Source organism: Nipponia nippon, unplaced genomic scaffold (assembly GCF_047370975.1).
Source record: "Nipponia nippon isolate SJK-2023a ecotype South Korea unplaced genomic scaffold, ASM4737097v1 scaffold_7, whole genome shotgun sequence".
NCBI classification, from domain to species: Eukaryota; Metazoa; Chordata; class Aves; order Pelecaniformes; family Threskiornithidae; genus Nipponia; species Nipponia nippon.
The window spans coordinates 51396395-51421269 of record NW_028262391.1 but is presented as its reverse complement, the minus strand read 5'-3'; the positions used below and the strand labels follow the sequence as shown (position 1 = coordinate 51421269).

Sequence of the window (24875 nt, the reverse complement as noted above, 5' to 3'; positions counted from 1 at the left end):
GAGAGAAAATCCCTGAGTGAGCCAGCGCTGGGAAGCTGCAAGAGCTGCTGCTCGCCTGCACTCCTGCCTTCTTTTTTTCATTTTTTTTCAAAAAAAAAAGCCGTGCAGGGTTGTGGTTTTTTTCTCCATGGTTGTTCCTGTGCTGTTATCCCCCTGGGAATGGGCACTGAGAGTGGGACCTGGACGTGGCAGGAGCGCTTAAATACGTCCTGTGGGGTCTAAAATGACCCTAATGGGGATGAGGTGGCCGCTGGCCTGGAGCTGTGCATGGGCAGGGTCCGCTCAGCCCTGGCCCCGATTCTGCTGCGGCCAGGACGAAATCGGAAGGGCTCAAGTATGCGCAGAGCGTTGTGCTGGGGACTGTCACCCTCCTGTCCTTGAGAGAGGGACACCGGACCTGGCTTGGGGCTTTTGGCATCCCATTTAGCTGGGGGGGAGGTTTGGGGGGACAGTGGGGCTGCTCTGTGCCCCATTCTCCGTACCCCTCTCCCCTCCGGCATGCAGGAGATCCAGGCACGGGGCAGGAGGGGACATCGGGGGGGCCCCTGGAGAGACGAGCAGGGACATCTTGTCGAGGCCGGGAAGGTCGTGAGGACGTGGAGCTTGAACTTGAATTAGATGGTAATTGCGACGTGCCTAATTACAGGGAAAGAGCAAATCACTCTGGTGCTTCATAAAGTGTCTGACACGGAATAACGAGGATAATTAGCAATCAGACGGGAAGCTGCTACCTCCCTGCTTGCGTGTCGTCCCCCGAAAGCCCCGGGGAGCCCGGCTCCCCCTCCTGCCTCGCAGGTCCCGCTCTGCAAAGCATCTGCCCCCATGCCGGGTGGTTGCATCGCTTTTGCCCTCCTCCACCCCCCAGCATGGGACACCTGCCCCCCCCAGCATGGGACACCTGCCCTGCAAAGCCACCCGTGCAGGGGTGAGGTGCAGCTGGTGGCCGTGTCCCCCTCCACGGGGGTCTGGTGGCCGTGCTAGGCATGTGCGCGCGTCCCTGCTGTGCGGCACCAGCAATGCATTAATGCTGGCTGACGCTAGAGCGCACCAGAAGCATGCCATGGCATCCTCCTGGGGACACGGCACCCAGCAGGGCCACCTGCCCGTGGGCACCCTGGGGTGGCCCCAGAGGCACCCGCTGCCGCCCCGCTGGGGACCCCGGCTGCTCTCGGTGGCCGCAGGGGACATCGTTAGCAGATGTCGGGGTTGTGATTGATGCTGCCTAATTGCACCTGGGGCTTTACCCCTTGGAGGAGCCATGAGGGGTGGAGGGATGTGGCACCCCGAAAAACACCCCTACCCTCCCAGCCCGGCCAGCATCACCCGCAGGGGACCAGGAGGAGGGCGAGGAGCATCCAGCTCCCAAGTAGCTGCACCTTTTAATGATGCTGTAGTTGGCTTAGGGAGTGCATCCCCCTCAGGGAGGCTGGGCTGTGCTGGGGGGCTCATCCCAAACCTCCTGTCCTCCCATCCCAGAGTAGGGGGGATGGAGGAGCATCTGCTGGACAGCATTGCCCCAGGCAGGGGCTGATCCCGCAGCCTCCAGCCCCCTCCCCAGCGTCCCCCACCTGCCCCCCCCATGGGGGACCTCTTCCCTCCTCCACCCGGGGAGGACTTGCTGCAGGTGGCCGGCACCCGAAGGCTGAGGAATAACCTCCCTCCGGGGCACGAAGGGACCTTCCACCGGTGGGGGGGTGCCAGGCTGCTTTGGTGTCTTTTCTCCAGCTCCCACTTGCCCTGGAGGTCCTGCAGCCACCTCGCTCCTGTCCCCAGCCACCACAGCGTCTGTCCCCCCCCCAGGGACCATCCCTCTGCCACCTTCCTGGCACTGCCCGGGAAGCCCGCAGCGGATCCCAGCACGGTTTTCGGACTGGTCCCTCCGCTGGGCTTGGAGAGAGGGCTGGGCATGCCGGTGGCACCGCAGGGATGGGTGCGGGTGTCCCCGGGTGCCGGGGCAGGGTGGAGGTCACCCTTCCCACCCTGTGCTCCCATGTACGTGTCTCCATGCCGTCTCTCCTCCTGTTTTTTTTTTTTTTTTCTTCCCCCTCTTTGAGCAGCTGTTCTCTAATAAGCTGTTAATGATGATACAGTAAGTAGAAGCGGAGAGTCCTGCGGGAGCTGCCACGATTTGTGTAATTGGTCTCGGAGGAGACAAAAGTATCTAATATTTACATGCCGGTATTAGTCCCCTGGGAGCGCTGTCTGGGCTGGCACAGGGAAGGCAGCTCCCAGCCTCAACCTGTCTGCTCCCAGCTGATGGATTGTCAGATCTCTAATGTATGGAAATTGCTGCTCGGCGGAGCGGGGGGGTCCCTGTGCCGTGCTGCCGGCCAGGCATGAGGGTCCCCCGAGAGCTCGGGGACAGCCGAGCATCCCTGTGGCTTGGCACCCGCAGCAGGCTTTGGCTGAGCTGCTTCCAGAGGGCAGAGGGAGGATGCTCTGGTGCGGGGAGCCCTGCGCCGATGCGGGACGGAGGCAGGACCAGCCCCTGCCTGGGTCAGGGCTCCCCAGGGTGGGTTTATGAGGGCTTTGGCCGGGCTCGCAAGGTGCAAATGGGCTCCCAAGCTGGCCGGTGCCTGGAGCGAGGAGCGGGAGCTGGAGAGGGGTGCTTGCAGTCTGGCTGCCAAGAGCCCTCTCCCCTATGCCAACAGGTGGGGTGGCTCGGCCAGGTCCGCCGGGAGCTGTGCCGGAGCTCCCGGGTGGGCAGGTTCGAAGGCAGCGCTGGCGTCTTGCTCCCAGCCAGCCAGGTGAGCCATGGGGCTGGTAAAACTGCCTGTAGCCTTCCTGCCTGCAGCTGGTAAGGCCTTAATGGCAGGGGAAACTGAGGCACGGCAGGGCTGGGGGAGCAGCCTGCCCTCCTTTCTGGCAACCCTCACCCTGCTGGGGTCTTGCCCTGGGCCCCATCCTGCACTAAAGCACGGACAGGGTGCCCACCGGGGCTTTCCTGCTTCCCCCGGTACCCGTAGCCCCTGAATGCAGCATGTCCCCAAGGCTTTGGGGCTCTCCCCTCTTGCTGGGGGTCAGACACTGGCTGGGTTTGCCTCGGTGTCACTGCCACTGAGACAAGCTGTCCTGGGGTGCTGGGATGCTCTGGTGATCCCATTCCTGCACCCCCAAACCTGCCAGCAGCCCCCCAGGGAGAGATGCCAGCGGGAGGGGGGTGGCGTGGAGGCACCCAGCCCCGAACAGGGGGGCCAGGCTGGGTGTGGAGGTGGGTGCATCCTTATTCCCTGCCTGGGGAAGAAGATGGGGGGGTGCCATGGCACCCCGACCCACCTCCCATTGCACACTGAGGCTCTGGAGGGGGGGCCCCCAGCACGGTGCTGTGCCCCCGCAGCCCTGCGGGATCGCATCCTCCCCCCTTTTCCACCCGGATTCCCGCTTTCCCATTGCCGTGGCAACCTCTGGCATGGTAACGCGGAGCCTTCTGCAAAGGGATGTCTCATATGTGCCCTCCCCATCCCTGAGGTCCCCCCTCCCGGGGCGGGACGAGGGAGGCTGGTGCGGGTGGCCGGGGAGGGGGTTCGTTTGCAGGGTGCCAGGCTGGGCATCGCTGTTTGCCCTCAGCTGCCCCGCCACCCGCAGAATCAAAGGCGCAGTGTTTTGCAACAGCTTAAAAGGAGAGTGGGCAGGTTTGCTTTGGAGGCTGCTGGTCTCATCCTGCCCGCTGGGGCCGGGCTGGGCGCCGTCGGGACCTGGCAGCTGCGGCTGGGGTTATCCTGGGGCTCCAGGGGGGCCGTGGCGGGAAACAGCTGCCAGGCGAGGGCCGCTGAGCCCTGCCGAGCTCATGGCAGGGATGGAGGCACTCGGGCAGAGTCTTGTGGGTACACGCTGGTGTCGAAGCGATGTTGGCTCCTGTCCATCCTCTTCATCCATCCCTTCATCCATCCATCAGCTGCTTCAATATCCCCGAGCCAGGCAAGTGGGACCTGGCCCCTGACCTCCCGGAGAAATGAGGGGGGGCGGCAGGTTTGGCATGGGGACAGCATCCAGCCTGGGTGTCCCCAGGTCTTGGCCTTGTCTGCCACCCCTTGTCCAGGGCAGGATGGATGGACATCCGTGTTTCCAAAGGGTTTGGTGCATACTGGGCACATCCTGCACGCTCCGCACCCTCCGGTGCCCATGGCGAGCAGGGCAGCATCCCCTGCTGCTCGCAGGCTCTCATGGCTTGGGGGGGTGGGGGTTTATTGCCCCCCTATGCCCCTGCTGTGTGTGTATTTTGGGGGGAGGATCCCCCCGCCTCCTTCCCTCCCTCCTGCCTTATCTGTTAAATCTGCTAAGCAGGGGAATCGGTGCAGTCGCCATCTGTGAGCTTGCCAATAATGGGATTAACTCTTTCCCCTGGCCGGGGCTGAGCCTGATGGTGTTTCTGGCACCCCTTTCCCGGGGTACCCCCTCTCCTCCTGCCTGCCGGGAGATGCCGGGGGTGATGTCCCAGGGTCGCAGGGCTCGCTGGGGACAGCCGCAATCTGCCCCCGTGAAGATCTGAGCCGCCGGCATGGGCTGACTGCCCGCCTGCCTCAGTTTCCCTGTCTGCCTCAGTTTCCCCTCCTGCCTCAGTTTCCCCTCCTGCCAAGCAGGGTGGTTTTGGGCATCGTGAAGGAGCCGTTTTGCCTGCGGGGGGGGACACACGCACACACGCGGGGGGGTCCACGCTGAGCTGTGCCTCCGTGCACCACATCCGTGCGTGACCGTGGGCCCCGGTCCTCGAGGCGGTGGGAAGCAGGGATGCCTGCCCACCCCCCCCGGGGATGCTGGGTGCCCCCTGCCCGGGGCTGGGGCAGAGGTGGGACCCCACGGGGTGTCCGTCCCCCCAGCCCTGCAGCTTCAGGCCTGTTTCGGGGGGGGGTATACCCCGCTAATCCTCTTAGGCGCTGGCGGCCCGGAGCAGCTGGCGAGGCTGGATCCGGCCTCTGCCCATCCTCCCCGCCCAACAGGTGCCCCCCCCCGGACCCCCCCGGCCCCCCGCAATGCCGGGGCCGTCGCACCCCCCCTCCCCGTCGGGGCTGGGCGCGGGGCGAAGGGCTCCCCGCAGCAGGCAGCCCCCTCCCCCCGAGGCCGGCCCGGGAGCGCTCATTAATTATCTAATCTTCCCTTTATGTTTAATTTACAGCCCCGCGCGGCTCTGGCCATATGCTGCTTTTGTTGTGTCTGGCTCTTTGTTGTGGCAGGCAGCGGGGGCTGGCGAGACCCCCCCCCCCCCCCGCCAGCCTTTGATCCCCCCCATCCTCCCCAGCGCCACCCTCCAGCCACCCCCGCGGCACGGTGGCGAGCCCCGCCGAGGGGGTAAGTGCCTTTTTTTTTTTTTTTTTTTTAGATTATTAATGTCCCTGACCCCCCCTTCCTGCCCCTCCTCACCGTGTGTGTGTGTCCCCGTCCCCCGTCCCCCCCCGCCTCTCGCCGGCGGTTCGGGATTTGATCGTGCGTGTGCGTGTGCGCGGCGCTGCCTCCTCCCGCTCGCTGCCGTGGGGTCACCGCTCCTGCCCGCACCGCCGCTGCCGCCCAGGTAGGTGCAGGGCAGGCAGCTGCCTGTACCCCCTCCACCACCCCCCCCCCAGCCCCCTCGGAGGGGGGGGGGGCACCGCGCCAGCCCTTGGAGGGGGGAGTTCTTACTGGGGTACTGGGGTTGGGGGGGAGTGGGGTGGTGTAGGAGGATGTACCCACCCACCCCCCCCCCCGGGACTTGTTGCGTGTGGCCCCCAAACTGCGAGGTTGGGGGGGTCCTCTTGGGGGCAGGGTGGCCAGGCGTTGCCCCCGCTGTGGGTGGGTGTGAGCACATGGCGGGGGGCTCAGCGGTGGGACCCCCGCGGCACCCTGACCCGCCGTGGGCACCCGGGGGGGGGGGGGGCTCTGCGCAACTTGCTGCAAACTTTGTGCGGTGCTGGTGGGCCAGGCTGCCGCCGCCGCTGGAGTTCTGTATGTTTGGTTTTTTTTAAAAAGTGGTAAAATGGTCTTTCTGCACCCCGGAAGGCCCATACGCAGCTCTGCGGGGGTGCATGGGGGGCACCCCGGGGCTGCAGCACATGTGCTCATCCTCGGGGGGGGTTTGGGTCTGGCTTCTTGGGGGGCAGCGGTGTTTGGGAGGGGGGCGAAGGGTCCGTGTGGCCGCTGCCTCCCTGGCAGCGCGAGGCTGCGTTTGTGGATGATGGGGGACAAAGCTTTGCCCCCCCACGCCACGACCCCCGGGTGCTCCGCTGGGTGTGCTGGGGTTGGAGCCGTCTGTCCCCGAGGGATGCTCGTGGCCCTGGGAGCGGGCAGCGCCAGGCAGCATCCCCACGGGCGCTGCCTTTGCCAGGTCCTGGCGCGGGCAGGAGACGCCCAAACCGCCACCCCAGGGCTTGGGGCAGAGCGCGCAGGGGTCTGTGGTCTTGCTGTCTGGCTGTCTGTCTGCACCTCCTGCAGCTCCTGCCCGCCTCCCCGCCAGCCCTGGGGAGAGGAGGGCGGATGCGCGGTGGGAGCCGCGGGCAGGCGGCAGGCAGGGTGGGTGCCAAGCCGCGGGCCTGCCTTGGCCACGGGAGCTGTGTGCCGGGCCAAGCACTGGGCTGGCGGCAAGGCACAGGCTCTCTCCCCGCAGCGACACATAAGGTCACCGCGACCGCCGGGGAGGTGGCCCTGCCAGGGCGTGCTGGCTCCAGCAGTGGCTCCTGCGTGCCGGGAGCCACGAGGCGGTGGCAGGGGCTGGCCCCGAGGGCCACCGAGCCGCTCACCAGGTGAACAAACTGCCTTTCATGCTGGCTGGAGGTAGCTGGCTCGGCATGCGTCCTGCTGCCGGGCATCCTGGACGCACTGCCCGCCGTGGGGGTCTCCAGGGGCGGATGAGGGACCCCTCGTCCCTGGGGATGCTGCAAGGGGATGCAGCGGCCGGGGGAGCCCCGCGTCCTGGGGTGGGATGTGGCACCGAGGGACAGTGCCAGCTGCTGGCACAGCCTTGGCGGGGGCGATGGCACAGGGGCAGCGGCGGCTGACCCATGCACATGTCCTGGCAGCGAGGCGACATCCCTGCTGTAGAGAGAGGGACAGGGTGGACACCACTCCACCAGCACCCCACATCCTTGCATTTGGGGCTGGCTGTCCCCGTCAGCCCACCGGCGTGGCTGAGCTGTCCCTTTTCGGGGTTGTTTTCCGCCTGCCGGCTGTGGGGAGCAGAGGAGGGGCTGTGCCACCATGGCGGCTCATGGCAGGTGGCCACTGCCGCTGTCTCGCCGGGGCCCATCCCCATACAAAGCCCCGTTCCCTCCCTCCCTCCCTCCTGGCCCCACGCCGCAGGGCCGCTTGCCAAGCGAGACGCCGGGCCTTCGTGCCGCGGTGGGTTTGCACCGCGTGTCGCAAGAAGCAGCCGGGACGTGGAGCTGGGCTCCCCCCGTGGCTGCCCACCCCCTGCATGTTGCCCCCCTGCCAGCTCCTGGGTGCTGGGGAAACTGAGGCAGCGGGGCAGGAGGCGGCTTGCCCGAGGGAGCCGGTGCCAGGGCTGGGGAGAGAAAACAGGATTCTTGGCACGGGCTGGCGTTGCCGCGCTCTCTGCCCGCAGGCGAGGGTTGCTCTTTGCCGGGTGTTGCAGGCTAGCTCTCCCTGCCGGCGCCGCGGCGAGGTTCGCTGCTGCTCTGAGCCCTTGATTTTGCAGGGCTGCCCTGCACGGGGGGCACCCCAGCGACCGTGGCTCCGTCCCCGCAAGTGCCACCCTCCCCTCGGCGCTGGTGAAAGGGGCGATTGTTCCCCCCCGGGGGTGGCCGGCCGCTGGCGCTGTGTGTGGCGAGGCTGGCGTGGGCAGCGGGTTGGCCTTGGCCCCCTGCCCGCTGCCGTGCCCTTTTCCAGAGGCAGCTGCCTGTGGGCATGGCTTGGCAGCCGTCCTGCCTGTGGGCTCGGCTGGGGCAGGACCCGTGCTCTCCTGGGCTACCGGATCACCTCTGCTCGGGGTTGTAACACCCGGGGCTGGTGCCACGGCTGTCACGAGTTTGCAGTTCTCAGCCCAGCGGTGGCTTTTCTCCGCACCAGCTCCGTCCCTAAAGCAGAGCCTGGCCTGGGTGGGCTCGGAGGGGATGAGTGGGGAGCCGGTTCTCCCTGCCCTGCCGAAAAGTCCCTCTGGAGAGGTGCCTGGTGGCTTCACCCCTGCAGAAGTGATGTGTCAGCTCTGAAAGCCCCTGGTTTTCCATCCCGGAGCCGTGTGCAGGAGGGGGCTGCTCTGCCCCCCCTTCCTGGGCGCACTGGAACTCTTGGGGGACCAGAGCATCTCTCCCAGGGGGTTTGTGGGCACCCCACGGCATGTAGGGTGGTGAGATCCCCCAGTCCACGCCTGGCTCGCCCCGCCACCGCTGCGCATCCCTCCCCTCCCGGCTTGCTTGTCAGCTAATGGCGCGGCTTATTCGTATGGCTTTTTAAGTGCTTAATGGCGCGCGGGGCTAATGATGCGGCTCCCTCTGTTCGTGCCGCCTGGATAGATGGATGGTGTCGGGGCTTGGCGCTGCCCGAACCTGCGGGGATGGGGACAGGGATGAGAAGGGGCCCAGCCGGTGCCCCACGGAGCTGGGGGCTACGAGCGGGCGTCCGCCTGCCCGCCTCTCCTCCCTCCTCCGCGCGGCTGCTCCGAGCAGTAATGTCACCGTAAACGATATTTATCACGAGGTGATAAAAATCTATTTCCAGCGACCTCTTGGAAATGGCCCTCGTAAAACCAGGCAGCAGACGGAGGCAGGAGGCAGACAGCGGGGAGGGGGAACGGGCAGGGAAATGGCTGTAATCAGCCGCGGAGCAGGGGCTGGCTGTGCTGGGGAGCCAGCTCTGCCGTTCCCAACCCCAGTAAATCGATGGCAGCCGCAAAGGCCGGAGGGCTGCCCGGGCACGGCTGGGTGGATGCTCGGGCATCCCAGGGCTCGAGCATCCTGGGGATGCAGCATCTCTCTCCAGGCCATGAGGGGAGGACCAGAGTGACACTTGTGTTTAAGAGAGCGGGATGGGGGGCTTTGCATGCCATCGCTGCATCCCGGGGTTGTTTGCCAGAGCTTTCCCAAAGTGACACCTCGAGGGACTGACTCAGAGATGCTGGGCCAGAGCTGGGCCCGGAGGAGTGGGTCGGGGATGGGATGCTGGGCTAGCCAGCTTTTCCCCAATGCTCACGGCCGGAGGGATGACCCCCCTCCCAGCAAGTGCTACTGGGCCTACCCATTGCCCCCTGTACCCCGGGGGGCTGCCGTCAGTCCCGCAGCCCCCCCAGCTCGGGGCCGCAGGAACCCCCTCCTCCAGTTCCATCCCTTTGGTGCCGATTGCTGGGTGCTGATTCAGCCATTTCCCTCCCGGCACTAATTACTCAGCCCGTCGCAGAGTCCTGGCCGTAAATTCTCCAGCAGGAGCGGGCCGGGAGGCAGAAAGCCTCCTTGGCTCCTTTCCCCGCTGACCTGAGCAGAGACCTGTAATCCGGTGTAATTCATCGGCGCGCTGAGTCGGCAGGCGGCTGCCCCGTCCTCCCCCACCCGCCTTTGGGGTGCGCTGTCCCCCGCCAGCATCCCTCCTCCCTGCTGAGCGGTACCCGGCGTCCGTCATCGGTGTGACACTCAGCCTAGCTCTGTTCCCCCCATCACTAGGGACAAGCCTGGGTGACCCCGTGTCCCTGCTGTGGCCCGGGTGATGCTGCTGGCCTGGGGCTTTGCCGAGCTGGGGGGGCAAAAGGCACCTGGGCCACCTTTGCGGGGTTGGAGAGGTGGGAATTGCTCCTAAAAATGGGGACAGGGCAGGATCCCCCTCGCCATGTTGTCCCCTGGGGGGAGGAGGGCTGCAGGGGAAGGCAGCTCCCGGCTGCAGGGTCTAATCTGCTGTCCTGACGAAGAGACTCGTAATCGCTTAAAGTAATTACCCAGGTGGGATGGTGGCTGGACCACCCTGAGCGCCTGGGTGTCCCCTGCCTGGGGGTAGCTGCCACAGCGGGGACACAGGGGCTGGTGCGGAGGGGGCTGGCCGGGGATGCAGCTCCTGCCGCAGCCAGACGTGGGTCCCTGCGGGGCTGTGGCGGGAGGGGACAGCGGGGAGGATTGGGACATCCAGCCTGGGTACCGCTCGCATGTGCAAAGCCCTTGAAATCCTCGCTGAGGGGCATGGCGCTGCTAAGGGACTTCATGCCACTGAGGGGCTTCGTGCCCGCCCGCCTGGCATGCCCGGGGCGCGCGGTGACACGGCAGAGTGTGTGCTGCAGGTATTATCCTGTATTAAAGTTTCCCTTTGCAGATGGTGTGCGTTTAATCTGCGGCTTAACGAAGCGCCGGACCTGGCGGTAAGTCCGTCTTTAGATGGCAGGCGGGAGCTGAGAAGCAGCGTGCTAAGCCGCCCGGCTGGATAAAGAAGGGGGACACGGGGGGGATTGAGGCTTTAATGCCGCTGCGTCGCAAGCTGATTGCCTGGACGGCGTGTGGCCCTCGCCGGGACCTGTGCTGAGGCAGGCGAGGGCTTTTGCCGCATGTTATTGCCGTAATGTGCCCCCCCCCTTGAGTCGGATGGGGTCCCCCAGCTGGGTCTCCTCGCACGGTGCCGTCCCCCTGCTCCCCAGCAGAGCCTTGCACCGACCTGGCTGCTCCTCCCTGCCTCAGTTTCCCCCCGAGTGCGCCGTGGGGCTTTGCATGTGTGGGAATGCCCCGAAAACATGAGCCGCCGTGGGGCGGGTGGGATTTTCCAGAGTGAAAAGCCCCTTGGGGCAGCCGCCTCTCCCCGCAGCAGGTATTTAGGGTGGCAGGGAGGGGACGGCAGCCGCAGACTGCTCGGCAGCTCTGGAGCTGGAGGTGGGTGAGCTGGGTGCCGTGATGGCTTGCAGGGTGGTGGTGTCCCTGAGATGGGGATGGGGGGAGCGTGGGAGACGGAGCAGGGTCCCGGGGCTGAGCAGCAGCATGTCCCGCGCAGTCTCTGCAGGATTTGGGTAGCAGGCCCTACTCCGCAGAGAGCTGCATCCCTCCCCTCCTGGCCTGGGGCCTCATGGTCCCGGGGACACAGAGGCATTGGTGGTCTGGAGCCAGGGCTGTGGTGTGGTGGCAGAGGGTGATGGGAGCTGCAGGGACAGCCAAGGCTGGGGGGTCGCTGATCCGGCCACGGTAGTTTGTCTCAGTGTGGAATGGCACTATTTCATCTGTTTACTCTGGAGTCTAATGATGACAGTGTGGGCACTGTGCTGCACAGCCTTGGGGAAATCCTTGTGGGTTTGAGAGGGTTGGTTGTTCTCTGCAGGACCAGCTCCCTTTTCAGTGCCTGGAGTGGAGGTGCGGCTGCCAGCCCTGCTCTCCGTGCATGGATGGGATGCTCACATCCTTCCCTGCCTCAGTTTCCCTGCCTTGAAAGCAGGGTGGAGGGAACATTTCCCACTCTGGCAGGGACCAGCAGACGTAAGCAAGGGCTGCATGTCCCCACAGTGGGACGGGGGCTGCTCCGACACCGAGCAGGGTGCGGGTCCCATCCTGCCCAGCCAGCCTGGCTCTGGGGTGACAGGGTGGCGAGCACAGGGGACTTTTGGTGTGGAAACGGGGTGGCACGGGACCCAGCACCGCCTGGGCAGCGGGGTGGAGGTGCTGGCGTCCCCCCAGGGCCTCGTGCATCGCCACCAGCCATGGCTCATCCCACAACCTGGGGAAACTGAGGCATGGAAGGGGACGCGGTGTGGCCGGGGCTGCCGAAACAGCGAGCAGCCACCGATCCCCACACCCAGAGCCCCGGAGGGCTCGAGGAAAGCCGGGAGCGAGCGGCTGCGCACCCCCCGCCTCCCCCTCCATCACCTCCCCGCTCGCTGGCGAACAAATGTCTGTTCTTGCAAAAAAAAGAAGTGACAGGGGTCGGCGCAGCGCTTTCCACATGACCTGCCCGGGAACAGAGGACGTCTTTGTTAATCCAGCAAGCTGTCAGTTCAGCCTCTTCACAAAAGGCATAAACCACTTATTGCTGCTCTCACCCCTGACCCCGGATCCGCCTGCGCGCCCTCCATTGTGCCGTCTCGAGGAAGCTGGCAAACAATTTCGGCTCTGGCTCCCCTCCCCGCCGGCGGCTGCACGCGGGGGCCGCCTCTCACCCCGCCGGCGTGGGGAGCCGCCGCGGGGGACCCCCCTCCCACCCCACCACCAACCCCCCCCCCAGCCGCATCTGCGCGCCCGCCGCCTCGCCTGGCAGCTGCTGCGAGGGGACGGGGGGCTGCCACAAAGGGATGGGGGCCGGCAGCAGGACCACCTCCCTCCCTGCATCCCACCATCCCTCCCTCCCGGGGCTGCCGGAGCAGCTGGCCGGAGCCCGCAGGCTGCAGTGAGGGGGTGCTGGGTGCTGCACCCCACGGACCCCCCGGCTGAAACCCCTTAATGAGAGGGGACAAAAGCTCCTTAGGGCCCCTGGCTGGGATGGGCTGGGGCGACAGCTTTAGCCAAAGCCGCTTACGGCCTGGCACAAAGCCGGCGAGAACAGCCCCGCTTCCCGGAGCCGGCGTGGGATGGGGCGATGCTCGCGCCCCGCCAGCCTCAGGGGGCCCGGCGGCTCACGTGGGGTGACGGCCAGAGGGGGGACAGAGCATGTGCCGCCCGCCCCATCCCTCTGCGCCCAGCACCCAGACCTTGCGGCGGGGCCAGCGCGCGCTGGAGCAATTAGATGCAGTCACTTTGGGGCTATATATAACCCAAATTGCTGCCTGCAGCTCGTTAGCTGGCTGTCAGAGCCACTGCGGCCGTGGCGGGTGAGATGGTGTTGCTGGCGGGGGGGGCAGGAGGGCGATGCGGGGACCTGCTGCTCCCCGGGGACGGGGACACAAGGGGGAGGACGTGGCCATGCTGGGGTGGGTGCAGGGTCAGGCTCTTGCTGGGGACGGGCTCCGAAAAGCAGCAGGGAGCGGGGCGGTGCTGCACCCGCTTCCGCCGGGCGCTTCCTCCGCCATGCTGGCGGTGGGTGGTTGCAAACCTGCTTTGCCAGTGCGGTGAGGGGGGGGGAACTGTGGTGACACTGGGGTCAGGGTCAGGCCTTTCCCCCTGCCTGGTGTTCCCCAGGCTCGCGGCACAGCCTGGCCCCCGGGTCAGGGTGCTCGAGCACAGGGGGTCACGGGCGCATCCATTCCCAGTGCCGGCGGCGTTTCCAGCATCGTCTCCCCATGTGGCGTCCAGCCTGACCGCAGTCTCCGGTGCTGCCTGTCCAGCCCCCTCCATCCCTGCCTGTCCCGCTGCCGGTTCCCGCCTGGGCTCGCCGGCGCGCCGCAGCTCTGCCGGCACACACCGGCCCCCGCGCCGGGGAGGAGCGCGGCACCTCGGGCTGTCTGGGGGCAGCTGCGAGATGAGTGCGAACATATTGTGTGGGCTCCTGCAGCAGGCGTCACGGTGTCGCTGCTGGAGAGCGAGCAGGAACCGCAGCCTCGCCGTGACAAACGGCTCCGGCACAGCCGCAGCCGTGCCCACGCGGGCGCCGCCGGCGAGCTGGGCCATGCCACGGCACAGCCGGCTTTGCCACTGCACCGGGACCCGGAGGGGGGAATCCAGGTGGGCAGCGATGCCCGTGGCTGCGGGGACGGGCTGACCCCTGGCACATGGTGTCACCGCCGGCTCCCTGCCACCACTGCAATGCGTCCCCACAGCCGTGTTAATTTACCGGGGGGGCTACCTGGCTTGGACACATCCCCAGCTTGGGAAGGGTTAACGGCACCGTGTGTCTCTCTCTGGAGCCTTTTGTTTCTTTCCCATTCCCCCTCCTTCCCCTTTTTAATGAGGGGTTAGCACAGCTGTAATTGCAGGTTCCAACTTTCTGCCAGCAAACACAGCTGAGAAACTTTAAACACGGCGGCAGGGGTGCACGGATCTGGCCACCGCCCCTCCTGCGGGCACCCAGCAGGGTGACAGGGACCCGCAGGGTGACAGGGACCCACGGGGTGCTGAGCCCTGCCACCAGCGGGGACCCCTGCTGCACCAGGTCTCCGGGCACAGCCTGCTTTTGGGGGAAAACCCTCTGGTTTCAGGCCGCCAGGAGGAGGATGAGGAGGAGCAGGGTGAAGGCTCCTGGGAAGAGCAGCAGAAACTGCCTGGGTGAACACACGGCAGGGGTTGTGCCTGTGGCGGCGGCAATAAAGCCCCAGTGTGAGCCGGGGGGCTCGGCGGCCTCGCCAACAAAGGGAGCCGGGGGACCCCACTCCCCACAGCCCTAAACGCTCCAAAACCACCTTTTATTCTGGTGCCTCCTAGGCCCGGGGGGCGGCGGGGGTTTGACTCCCTCACCCTTGAAGTTGGGTGCTGGGGTGCGCTGCTCCCGCTGTGCCGAGGCTCCTCCTTCTGCAGCCAGCTCACTGCATCCCCCGGGAGGTGCAGGATGCGGCCCCTCCATGCTGAGCATCCTCCCCACCTCGGCCCTTGCTCGCTCATGGGAGCTTGCACGCAGGGCTGTGCCAAAAAACATCGCGGGTGCAGCTGTGCCGGTGCTCGCCGGGCTCCGTGCCCGCCGCCCTGCCAGGGTGATGCCAGCCAAGAGGCAAAGCGCCGCGACCGCATCCACCCCCGGTGCCCTGGCTGCTGGGAGCGCGGGGGCTTTCCAGGGCGCTGCCACCCGGGAGGGTGGAGGTTGGGGCTGTGCGGGGACGATGGTGCTGGGACGGGGGGGGATCTTTGCCGTGCCCGCAGCACCCCGTGGGCGGCATCGCCGCTGCGTGCGGTGCAGCCCGCCCCGGTGGCAGGCGAGGCGCAGGGGAGGTGGAACGGGGAAGCCGCGTTTTCTGGTGTCCTGAAGGCACAGGAAACACGCCGGCGCGGCCGCCTGCGTGCCGGATCCCTCGCCAGAGAGCCGCTGTGGCCTTTTGCTTTCCCACTCTGTCACCGCCGTCCCGAAGCCGAGGCCAGGGGGAGAGCCGAGTGCCGCTGCAGGTATTTATCCCGGTGACGGGAGCAGAAGGAATGTGCCCTTGGCAGGGAGAGACGGACGCGGGGACACCGATCCCTGCCCTTGCCGCCATCGTGTCCCTGGGCTGCGAAGCTGCCTGACCCAGGCACCGAGCCGAGGGCAGTGGGGCACTGCGGTACTGCCGTGCTGGTGGTGGGGGGCACGGGTGACATGGGGTCTGGCAGTGCCTCTCTGTGCCTGTCCCTCGAGGCCACCAGCTGTATTTTCACCCAGCTCAAGCTCTCCGCATGCTTCGTGCCGAGGACCTGCCGGGGGAGATGGAGGCCAATGCCACACAGCGAGGTTTGAGGGGCCGTGGGGCCATCCGTGCCAGCTCCAGTGGGAGCCTTTTCTCCGCCAGTTTTGTCACCTGTGGAGCTGCCCTGCCGTCCCTGCCCACCTCCCCTGCCTCGCAGCCCTTGCCTGCATGCCAGCTCAATTTTTCCTCTGTTAATAACATCACATAACGATGTCACATTGATGTCACCTTGCCGCACACATACTCTGGACCTGGATGCTTCCCAGGGCTGTGCCCTATGGCCCTGGGTCCCCGCTGGTGCTGTGCATGGCCGGTGCGTGCTGCAGGCTCATCCCTGAGTCCCTCTGTCCGTGTGCATGCTCCCTGGTGCGTTTCTGCAAAAGCCACCCATGCAATGAGTGGGCCGGCCTCAGCTCAGCACCGTTGGGCAGGCGCAGCCGGCTGGTCCCCTCTCGCCACCCGCGGGGATGTGCATCTCCCCGAGCCCCGGGCTGGGCTGAGCATCGCCACGGTGGGATGTGGGGGGGCTGCCAGCCCTCCCCTCGAATTTCGGCGCTTGGTGGCAGAGCACCCTTCCCTCCTGGCCTCTGCCTGAGCACCTCGGGGTGCTGCTTAGCAAATTAGCACCCAAATCAACCCGCTTGCCTCTAATTGGGGGTGAGTCTTTGAGGACGTGGTCGGGGAGGAAGGCCCCCCCTCCGAGGGGCTGCCGCTTTATCTGGGTGGACAGATCCCTCCTAATTGAGCAGATATTCCGTGTTCGCAAACAGATGGCTCCTTTGCATCAATTATTCCTTATCTGTGTAACCGGGGATGATTTGCTGACAGATAGCGCGGGGTGAAGTTAAAGCAAGGAGGTGGCCGGTGCTCTGTGCTGGCTCCGGCTGCTGCCTGGGGGGTCCCAGGGGTCCCAGGCAGCGAGGGGGGATGGATCCTGGCTGCCCCTTGGGCAGGTGGGACCCATCTCTGGTGCTTTTGCATCTCGGCATCCCCCGGCGGGAAAAGAGAAAGGGTGGGGGCTGCAGGCTGGCACCGGCGCGGGGCTGGGGTCTGGGGTGCTGCTGGGGCTCCCCGGAGAGCAGGAGGGTGCCAGCCTTGGCCTGGCAACTGCTGCCAAAATCCGCCTTCCCCGCCGTGACCCCGGCACGACTCGCTGCTCCCTGACTGCAACTTGCCCAATGATGCTGTGACGCATGACGGGGGATGATTAATGCTAATTAATGATTAGTTGCTCCGGGTATCAAAGTGTGCCCCAGCCCTTTCCCGTGCCCACAGGTAGGGGATTGGTGCCTGCTGCTGCCAGTGGCATCGCCCCGGGAGGAGGAGTGGTGGCATGGCATCCCCCCTGGGACCCCGGGGAGACGTCCTTGCCATCTCCAGGGATCCCACGCCAAGCTTTTGGGGATGGGGACGGGTCCCTGGGCTTGTCCCCTGCCCAGTGTGAAAGTCGTCTTCTGTTAATCATTGGGAAAGGGAAGAGCATCCCGCCATTGCCGGGGCACCCGTTGGCACCCCGCCAGCTGGAGCCAGTACGTGGTGGCACTCGAGGACTCACGGGATGTGCCAAGCACTCGCAGTTGTGCGCCACTGCCATATGGATTCCATAAATTAAACCTTTCCAGGAAGCGAACAGTAAATTTATACGTCCGCTCGCGTGCGTGCCTCATTGAGTCTAAGGGCTTCCCAGCAAAAAATTCACCTACCATCCATCTCACTTCGGCTCTCCACGTTTATAGGACTAATCCCAAGAAAAACGGGATCAACATAAAATCCTCGCTGTGCTGCAACCCTGACCCTAAAGTCCCCAAATCAGGAGCGAGGTGTCCCCTGTGGGTGTCCCCTATGGCAGGAGGGGATGTTGCCCTCATCCTGCTGTGCCCAGGGTGGGCGCAGCATCCTGGGGACCTGCTTGGACCCGGGGCCGGGTTGTCCGTGCGTCTGTCCCAGAGCGGCACAGCGGTGCTGGGATGCGCGCGGCGTCGATGGCTGTTGCTTTATTAAAGATAAACGGAAGCGGTGACAGCCCAAGCTGTGGGCCTGGGCACGCCTGATGTGAGAGGGTGACAGCTACAATGAACACAGGGCCACAGCAGCGCCTGGGGACGCCGGGGTTTGGGGAGGGGGACTGTCCCTAAACCGAGTGAGAAGCAGCGGCAACACCGTCCCCATCCTTGCTGCACGTTTGCCTCGCCCGCCCAGCAGGGACGGCAACGAGGGGGTTGTTGATCTCCAGTAAACACTGCCCGGTTGAGTAATCGGGAGCTGCCTAACCGGCCAGCTGCCGCCGGCGAGCAAGGGGACGCCGCTTTGATTCATGTCCTCTCCCCCCCCTCCAGCCTTTCTTGTCTGGCCGCGCTGGGAGCCATCGGCCGGATCCAGCTGTAGCCCGGCGGCGCGGGCTGGCGTGCGGCTCCCCGCGCCGGCCACGTGCACCGGCCGGCAGGAAAACAAAAGCATCCTGTGTCTGTGCGCCCCGGTCCCCCCTGTGCCCCCCACCCGTGCCGGCCGCGCTCCGACCCTGCCGCGCTCGGGCCGGGGAAGGGAAAGGCGCTGAGTCTCTGTCCTGCTTCTCTTCCAGGCGTCCTCTTCGTCCCTCGAGACAGCCACCGCCAAGCCTGCTGCCGGCGAGCCCCGGCACCGGGCGGCCAGCACCGGGGAGAGCCCAGGGACGGGTGGCGGTGCTGCCCTGGACATCGGCCAGCGGACGGCTTTGGATGCGGAGGGTGCGGACGCTGGAGCCACAAGTAGGTGATGCCGGGGATTGCCGGGGGGTGCGGGGATGCACGGTGCGGGGAGCCAGCCCCGTGTGCCGCTACGGTTTGGGTCTCCTGGCGAAGCCTTGCGCCCAGCGGTTTGGTGTTCGGGCTCCGAAACCTGCAGCCCTGCCGGGGAGGTGACCCCCAATGGCACCTCGGTCCCTGCCTGCCGTCCCCGGGGCCGTGAGTCAGGCCGTGGGTGCCGGGGAGAGCCGCGGTGTTGGGCTGGCTGTGCCAGCGAGCTGGGGGGGCCCCCGGGGCTGGGCCAGGCCGCGGCTCCCGGGACTCGGCCGCCCTGTCCATCAGGAGCGGCAGCATTTTTGGGAGAGGTATCACGCGTGCTTCCCTCCTGCCGCCTCCCTGGACCGGCTTGTTTGCCAGCCCTTCCTGGCGGGTGCGCCGTGCCGCGCTGTGCCGCGCTGTGCCGTGCCACGCCAGGCTGCTTTGATCTGGCAACAACCGCCGATGCCGGTTCCTGGCGCTGGGCTGGGGAGAGCCGGGAACCGCAAGGTGCAGCGGGCAGGGAGCTGGCGCAGGCAGGGAGCTGGGGCAGGCAGGGAGCTGGGGCAGGCAGGGAGCTGGGGCAGGCAGCACTGCCTCCATGGGGCGAGGGGGCTGCTTGGTGGGGGGGTGTGTGTGACCCCTGCCATGTCCCTGAGGAAGGGCACTTCCCGGGGACACGGTGGCCCGCGTCGGCTGTCAATCAGTCCCGCGGGGATTCGGCCCCGGTTTGGGACCCTGCAAGGCGCTGTGTCCCCCGGGGGGGCCGGGAGGCATTTGCAAGCTGCTCACAGCCCAGGCAGCAGCAGCACGGAGGCAAGCTGGGAGCCGTGGCCTGGAACGGGCCCGCCGGAGTCAGCTCGGGATTTATTACCCTGCCAGTGGCTGCCGGGCAAAGGTGACAGTGACTAATGGCTTGTTACACGCCTGCCACATCTCATCTGCGCAGCGCGGCCGGCTGCTGGCGCTCCCAGCCCCGGTGTGCGGGCAGCCTGCACCCGCCCTCCCTTCCCTGAGGGGGACAGGGGTGAACCCCCCCCGTGTCTCCGTGGGGACCTCGGCCGGAGCCAGCGACGGTGACGGCTGGCTGGCTTGGCATGGGAATCCATCCCCGTGCAGAGGATGAGGACCCGCTCCGGCAGCGTCCCCATGGCGCTTGCCGCCTGGCAGAGCCGGGCTGGCATCCCCAGGCGTACCACCATATCTCGGGGTTTTCCAGCTGGTGGCACATCCCAAGATGTCCCGGTGAGCCTCGTGTGACACACAGGACTTTCCGGCACATGAAACTCCTTCGTGGTTGCAAAACCATGAGCTGTGTTTGCTGCTGCTCTGCTGGCACCGCGGCAATCCCATGCCGGCGTTGCCGGGCTGGGACGCGGAGGAGAGCGTGCGTGTGCGGATGGATGCTGACAAAGCCACAAATGCATTCACTAGGAAAATTAAAAAATTAACAGGCATTGGCTCGCTCTAGATTAGTAAAGGAAGGGAGATAAAAGCAGCTCTTTATACCTTGTGAGAATTGCTGATAAGGGCATTTGTTCCTCTGTATTCTTTAAAAAGAATGCAATAAAAATTTAAAATAGAATGGGAAAAGAGAGATGGAGGGGAGAAAGCGCTGGCGGAGAGGAGGGCCGGGGGAGGCGGTGGGCAGGACCGGCGCCGGCGTGGTGGGCAGCGGGGCCTGTTGGAGGACGAGGAGGAGGATGGAGGGGAAGCGGAGGTGAGGGTGAGCGGGGAAGGGGCTCGGGTGGGTTGGGGGTGTGTGGTGGTGTGGCAGCTTGCTTGGGGACGGCTGGATGTCCCCGCCGTGGCCTGCGTCTCCTGCTGCAGAGATGCAAGTTCATGGCCAGCAGCACCAGGACAGAATTTTTCGCCGGAGCCTCCCTTCTTCCCCAGGGAAGGTCGGGGTCCTGCCTGTTGGAGCCTGCCGAGCCTGTTGGGCATGCAGAGCCGACCGGCATGGCTTGTAATGGCCGGTAAATGATCGGTAACTTCCTCCACTTGCGAGTGGGCTGAGCCCCACCCCGCTCGTTTCACTGGTGTCTCCAAACTTGGGTGCAGGCAGAGCCTGCAGGGTGATGGCGAGATGGCACGGGGGTGACCACCGCTCTCCCTGTCTGGTGGGGACGGTGCTGTCCCCAATCCTGCACCCAGTGCAAGGGGTGCACGGAGGGGGCCGTCACGGCAACACCCCTTATCTCCGCAGGGTGCGGACTCAGGACCGGCATGGGCGCTCGCCGTGGCGGGTCGGGCTGGCACCTCTGAGCTCTGGGGTGTCCCAGAGCCTGTTTGGAGGTCCAAGCAGTTTTGGGGTGGGGGCGAAAGGGCTGGATGCCACCCCAACCTCTTGCACCCATGGGTGCCTGGCACACGCATCCCCTCGAGTGCCGCTTTTGGGGAGGGGCGGAGGGAGGGCGAGGGGTGCACCCCTCGCCCTCCCTCCGCCCCCCCCCAAAAGCAGCGCTGGGGAGGGATGCCCGTGCCGTGGGGTCAGGACTGTCACCCCCCATCACCCTAATTCTTGGCGACACCGTCCCCAGTGCTTCACCGCGACCCCCGGGGGGGGGCGGTGTCCCCCATCCCCGCCGCACCACGACCCCCATGTGGGGGTGTCCCCCCCCATTCCCCAGCATCCCTTTAGGGATCCCTCGGTGCCCCTCTCTCTCCCCCACGATGGGGGAAGGTGCCAGCCCCCCCTCCCCTCCGCCCCGTCGGGGCCCTGCCCTGCCCGGCCCGGCCCCCGGTGAGTCACGCTCCAGCCGTGCGGCTCCCGGGGCGGCGGGCGGGCGCCGAGGGAAGCAGGAAGCGGCGGGGGGGAAGGCTCGGCTCGGCTCGGCTCGGCTCGGCTCCCGTCCCCTCCCTCCACCGCTCTGCCCATGGAGGAGCGCAGCCCCCGCTGGACGGCGCGGCCGATGGGTGAGTCCTGACCTCCCACCCCGGGTACCCCCCCCCCCACCGCGCCCCGGGGCGGGGGGGGAACGGGGGGGGTGCCCCCCACCCCGCGGGGGGCTGCGGTGACCGGCTGTGCTGGAGGGGTGGGATGGGGTCGGTGTGTCCTCGCCACCCATGGACCCCCCCCCCCCCCGCCGCCGCCGCCTCAGTGCCTTCGCCTCTGCTGCTGGTTGGGGGGCTCCGGCACGGGGGACGCCGTGGCATGGGGGACGGAGGTCACCCTGGGCTTGAGAGACCCCGTGGTGTGGAGGATGGAGGTCACCCTGGAGTGAGGGGACCCCGTTGAGCAGGGGACAGAGGTCACCCTGGGCCTGGGGGAACCCATGTTCTGGGGGATGAAGGTCACCCTGGGGTTGAGAGACCCCATGGTGTGGAGGACAAGAGATTGCCCTGGGGTTGGGGGTCCCCGTGATGTGGGGGACTGAGGTCACCCTGGAGTTTGGGGACCCCATGGTGTGGGGGACTGAGGTCACCCTGGAGTTGCGGGACCCCATGGCATAGGGGGCTGAGGTCGCCCTGGGCTTGAGGGACACCGTCGTTTGGGGGATGGAGGTCACCCTGAGGTTGGGGGACCCCGTGGTGTGGGGGATGGAGGTCGCCTTTGGCTTGGGGGACCCCCATGGTGTGAGGGGTGGAGGTTGCCATGGGGTTGGGGGGGGGGCCCTGTGGTGTGGGGCACGGAGGTTGCCCTGGGCTTGGGGGACACAGTCATGTGGGGGACAGAGGTGGCCCTGGGCTTCAGGGACCCCATGGTGTGGGGGACAGAGGTCGCCCTGGGCTTGGGGGACCCCGTCGTGTGGGGGTTGGGGGACGCCATGGCGTGAAGGATGGAGGTTGCCCTGGAGTTGGGGGTCCAGCCGGGGGATGTTGGGGGTAGATGAGACCCACTGGGTGCTGCGGGCTCAGGGTCTGGTGTCAGCCAAGCTGCTCGGTCCCCATGTCCCACATGGCCACAGAGACCCTTTGGGTTGTGTCCCACGGGGGGAGTCCGGCCCGTGGGCTGGCAGGACACTGGGGTGTGCAGGGCCACGCTGGGTCCTTGGCCGGTGGCACTGACCTTGGCATGTCTCCTCGCCTTGCTGTCTGTACGTTTCCTGAGCCGAGCGCACGGGGAGCTGCCGCAGGGCCGTGCCTCAGTTTACCCACGCGCCGCTCCACCCGAGCGGGCAGCTCTTGTATTATCCGTGTTTCTGGACACCCGGGACCGCCGGCGCTGGGGAGGGAGCGTGTTGCCGAACAAACCATGCAGCCTGACATGGGGAGGCCGGGCACCGCACGCTGCATCGGGGTGATGCCGCGGCCCCGGCGTCTCGCCTGGCTCATCGTCTGCCGCCGTGTTTATTGCTCTGCTCCATCCTCGCTCTTCCACCCCTGCCTGCACCGCCTGCCTTGCCCTTTGCCCCAGGGCCCGGCGGTTCACCGCGCCGTGCCCGCGGCCACGCTCGCGCCCTATGTTGTGCTGCGTCCCAGCGACTACTTTGCATGGTGGAGCCGGTGCCAGCGCCCGGCTGCTGTCCCCAAACCCCGCGCAAGTGCCCGCTGCCAGCCCATGGAGCGGCAGGGCGAGTGCCCGGCTCTCTTCCATCCTCCTCCTCCAGCGCTGAGCCGGGGCAGGGGGCACGGAGCTGGGGTGGGTGCCAGGATGCCGTGTGGGTGCCCGTCGGGCCACGAGCGGGAGCCACGGAGGGAGTTAATGGAGGGAAAAGGCAGCGGGAAGCCAGTGCCTCTTCCTGCAAGCGTGCGCGTGCGTGCTGGCCCGTGCGAGCATCGAGCATCGGGGTGAGCCGGTGTGGTTTGTGGGTGTGCCCCCGCGGGGCCGCGCGCGGGCGAGGCAAGCGTGCGCCGGGCTGCGTGTGCTCTTGGCAGCCCGTTTGTGTAACCTGGTGGGGAGGTGTTGGGTGTGACGACCGCGAGTGGCGGCGGTGGCACGGCAGGGCTGGCCAGCCAAGGCCAGCGGCTCCTGCAGGGCTGGGGGGTGGCGGCGGTGTGCGTGCCGGGGCTGTCTGTGCACACGCGTGTGCATGCCTTGCACTACCCAAGGGTGTGCTGGCAGCTGCCGGTGCAAGCGGTGTGCGCTGAGCGTGCTCACCTCCCCTGGCTGAGGGCACACCGGGGTGTGCGTACGTGCATGCACACGAGCGTGTGCGTGCACGTCCCTGTGTGCCTGCACTTGCGTGTGCACGCCCGGGGCCTTTTTCGGGTGGTTGGGGGTTTGGGTGCGAGCGCCTGTGTGTGTGTGTGTTGGCTGCAGGGCAGGGAGCATTACAGCGGAGACAGTGGCTTTGGCGGGGGGCCAGGCTGCTGGGGGGCGCGGGGGGGTGCCTCAGGACATGGGACAGTTTTATCGCTTCCTGACGTGCCGGCACCCGGGACGGGGCTGCAGGTTGGGGGACAGCTCTAGGGGGGGGCATTATTTTTAATTTCCACTCTGCTGATCCTTCCCTCCGGCCCCCCAGCCCTCTCCCCCAGGCGCTGCCCCTCACCCTGGCGTCTGGCAGCAGCCCGTGGGAGGTGGGGGTCTGGGTTGGCTGTGCCTGGGAGGTTTCTGCTCCAGCTGGGTGCAAGGTGGTGGTGCTCCCATCACAAATCGGGGGGCACAGTGCCATGGGTCACACCTCTGTCCCCGAGCCCCGGCGCTGACGCCAGCCCCGGGTGCAAGGTTTGGCGTCACAGCGTGGGCAGGGGGAAATGGCCTTTGCCTGCCTCTGCCTTCACGTCCCAGTGGGGAGATCCAACCTAGACCCCCGTGTGCTGGCGTTGCTCGGGTGCGTCACCCGCCTGCAGGGTGGTGGGTGTCCCCGGGGGTCGCAGGGCAGCACTGCCGAGCCCCAGCTCCCGTCCGGGAAGGGACAGCCGGGACGGAGCTTGGCACGCCGCGGCCGCCTGGGCAAGCTGCCAGGGGGATTGCCCTTGAAATAGCCCTTGCTGTGCCTCGTGCCTCGGCTGCCCTGGCTGCTCGGCCGCGGGGCCGCCCCATGTTCCCCCCCTCCCAGCACCCCATTGCCTGCTGGCGGTTGCAACGCGGTGCGGGAGGAAGCGCGCCCCGGCACTCCCGCGCCGATAACGGCGGCCGCCTTATCGCGGGGCCTTCTGCGAGGGCGGACGGCTCAGCCCCCCCGGCCCTTATCTGCCTCGGCCGTTGGCCCCGGCTCGGCTCGCAGCCCCCCTTGACCCACCCCAGCACCCGGCGTAGCGCCCGTGGGGTCGGCCCTTCGGGGGCGGCCGCTTGGCAGCTTGCCCCCTCTATCCTTTTTGAAGTTTAAAATCCATTTAAGTCAAGAGGAGGGAAAGTTATTGCCTCTAAAGCCCCTTGCGTTGAGCAGTAAATCCTCTTTGCTGTGCTGACGCCGCCTCTTAGCACCCGCGGGACCGGGGGTGACTCCTGGGGGGGCCAGGCTGTGTGTCCCCCTCCCCTGGCCCTGGCACCCTGCAGGCGGGCGCTGCGGCTGCTTTCATGGCTGGCAGAGAGCGGGGAGCACTGCATACCCCCCCTAAAGCATGGCCAGCATGGGGTTGGGGTCCCTTTGAAGCCCCCCAGCCTCACTGAGCTGGCAGGAGCATCACTGCCGCTTGCTTGCTGCTTGCTTGCCGCTTGCTTGCTTCTTGCTTGCCACTTGTTTGCTGCTTGCACACCACTTGCTTGCCGCTTGCTCACCATTTGCACGTCACCTCCTTGCTCACACCGATTTGGTGCAGAAAGGGGGTTCTCCTCGTGGCATCGGTGACCCGGTGTCCTCCACGGTGTGGCACGGCACGGGAGCCTGCACCCCCCCGCTGCTGTGCACCCGGCGGGGTTTGAGGCCGATGGAGCGGGAGCTTGATGCGCTGCCGGCACGCCGGCGTTTTTATTTGATTTCCCTTTTGCAGAGCTGGCAATATTTAAATATTAATGCCTGCCTCTAATTGCTGTGTCAGAGGAGGGGGTCTGCGTGGGAGCGGGCGCAGGGGCGGCAGCGCCGGCTAATTTTGTTGTCTTGGGGAGTGTTTGCCGAGGAGAAATGTTTGTGCACACACACATGTGGATTTTTACTCCCTTGGGATTTGCTTGGCCCTGG

The 24875-nt window shown here is 66.5% G+C and overlaps 1 protein-coding gene across 2 annotated transcripts in view; it reads left to right on the top strand.

The window, feature by feature from the left end:
* Positions 1 to 24875, top strand: part of GSE1 (Gse1 coiled-coil protein) — a 102865-nt gene that overhangs the window by 18766 nt on the left and 59224 nt on the right. For both annotated transcript variants that reach the window (XM_087739305.1, XM_087739306.1), the window contains exon 2: positions 17691 to 17856. In XM_087739305.1, coding sequence (XP_087595431.1) covers positions 17691 to 17856 — 166 coding nt within the window. The remainder of the gene's footprint in view (positions 1 to 17690; positions 17857 to 24875) is intronic.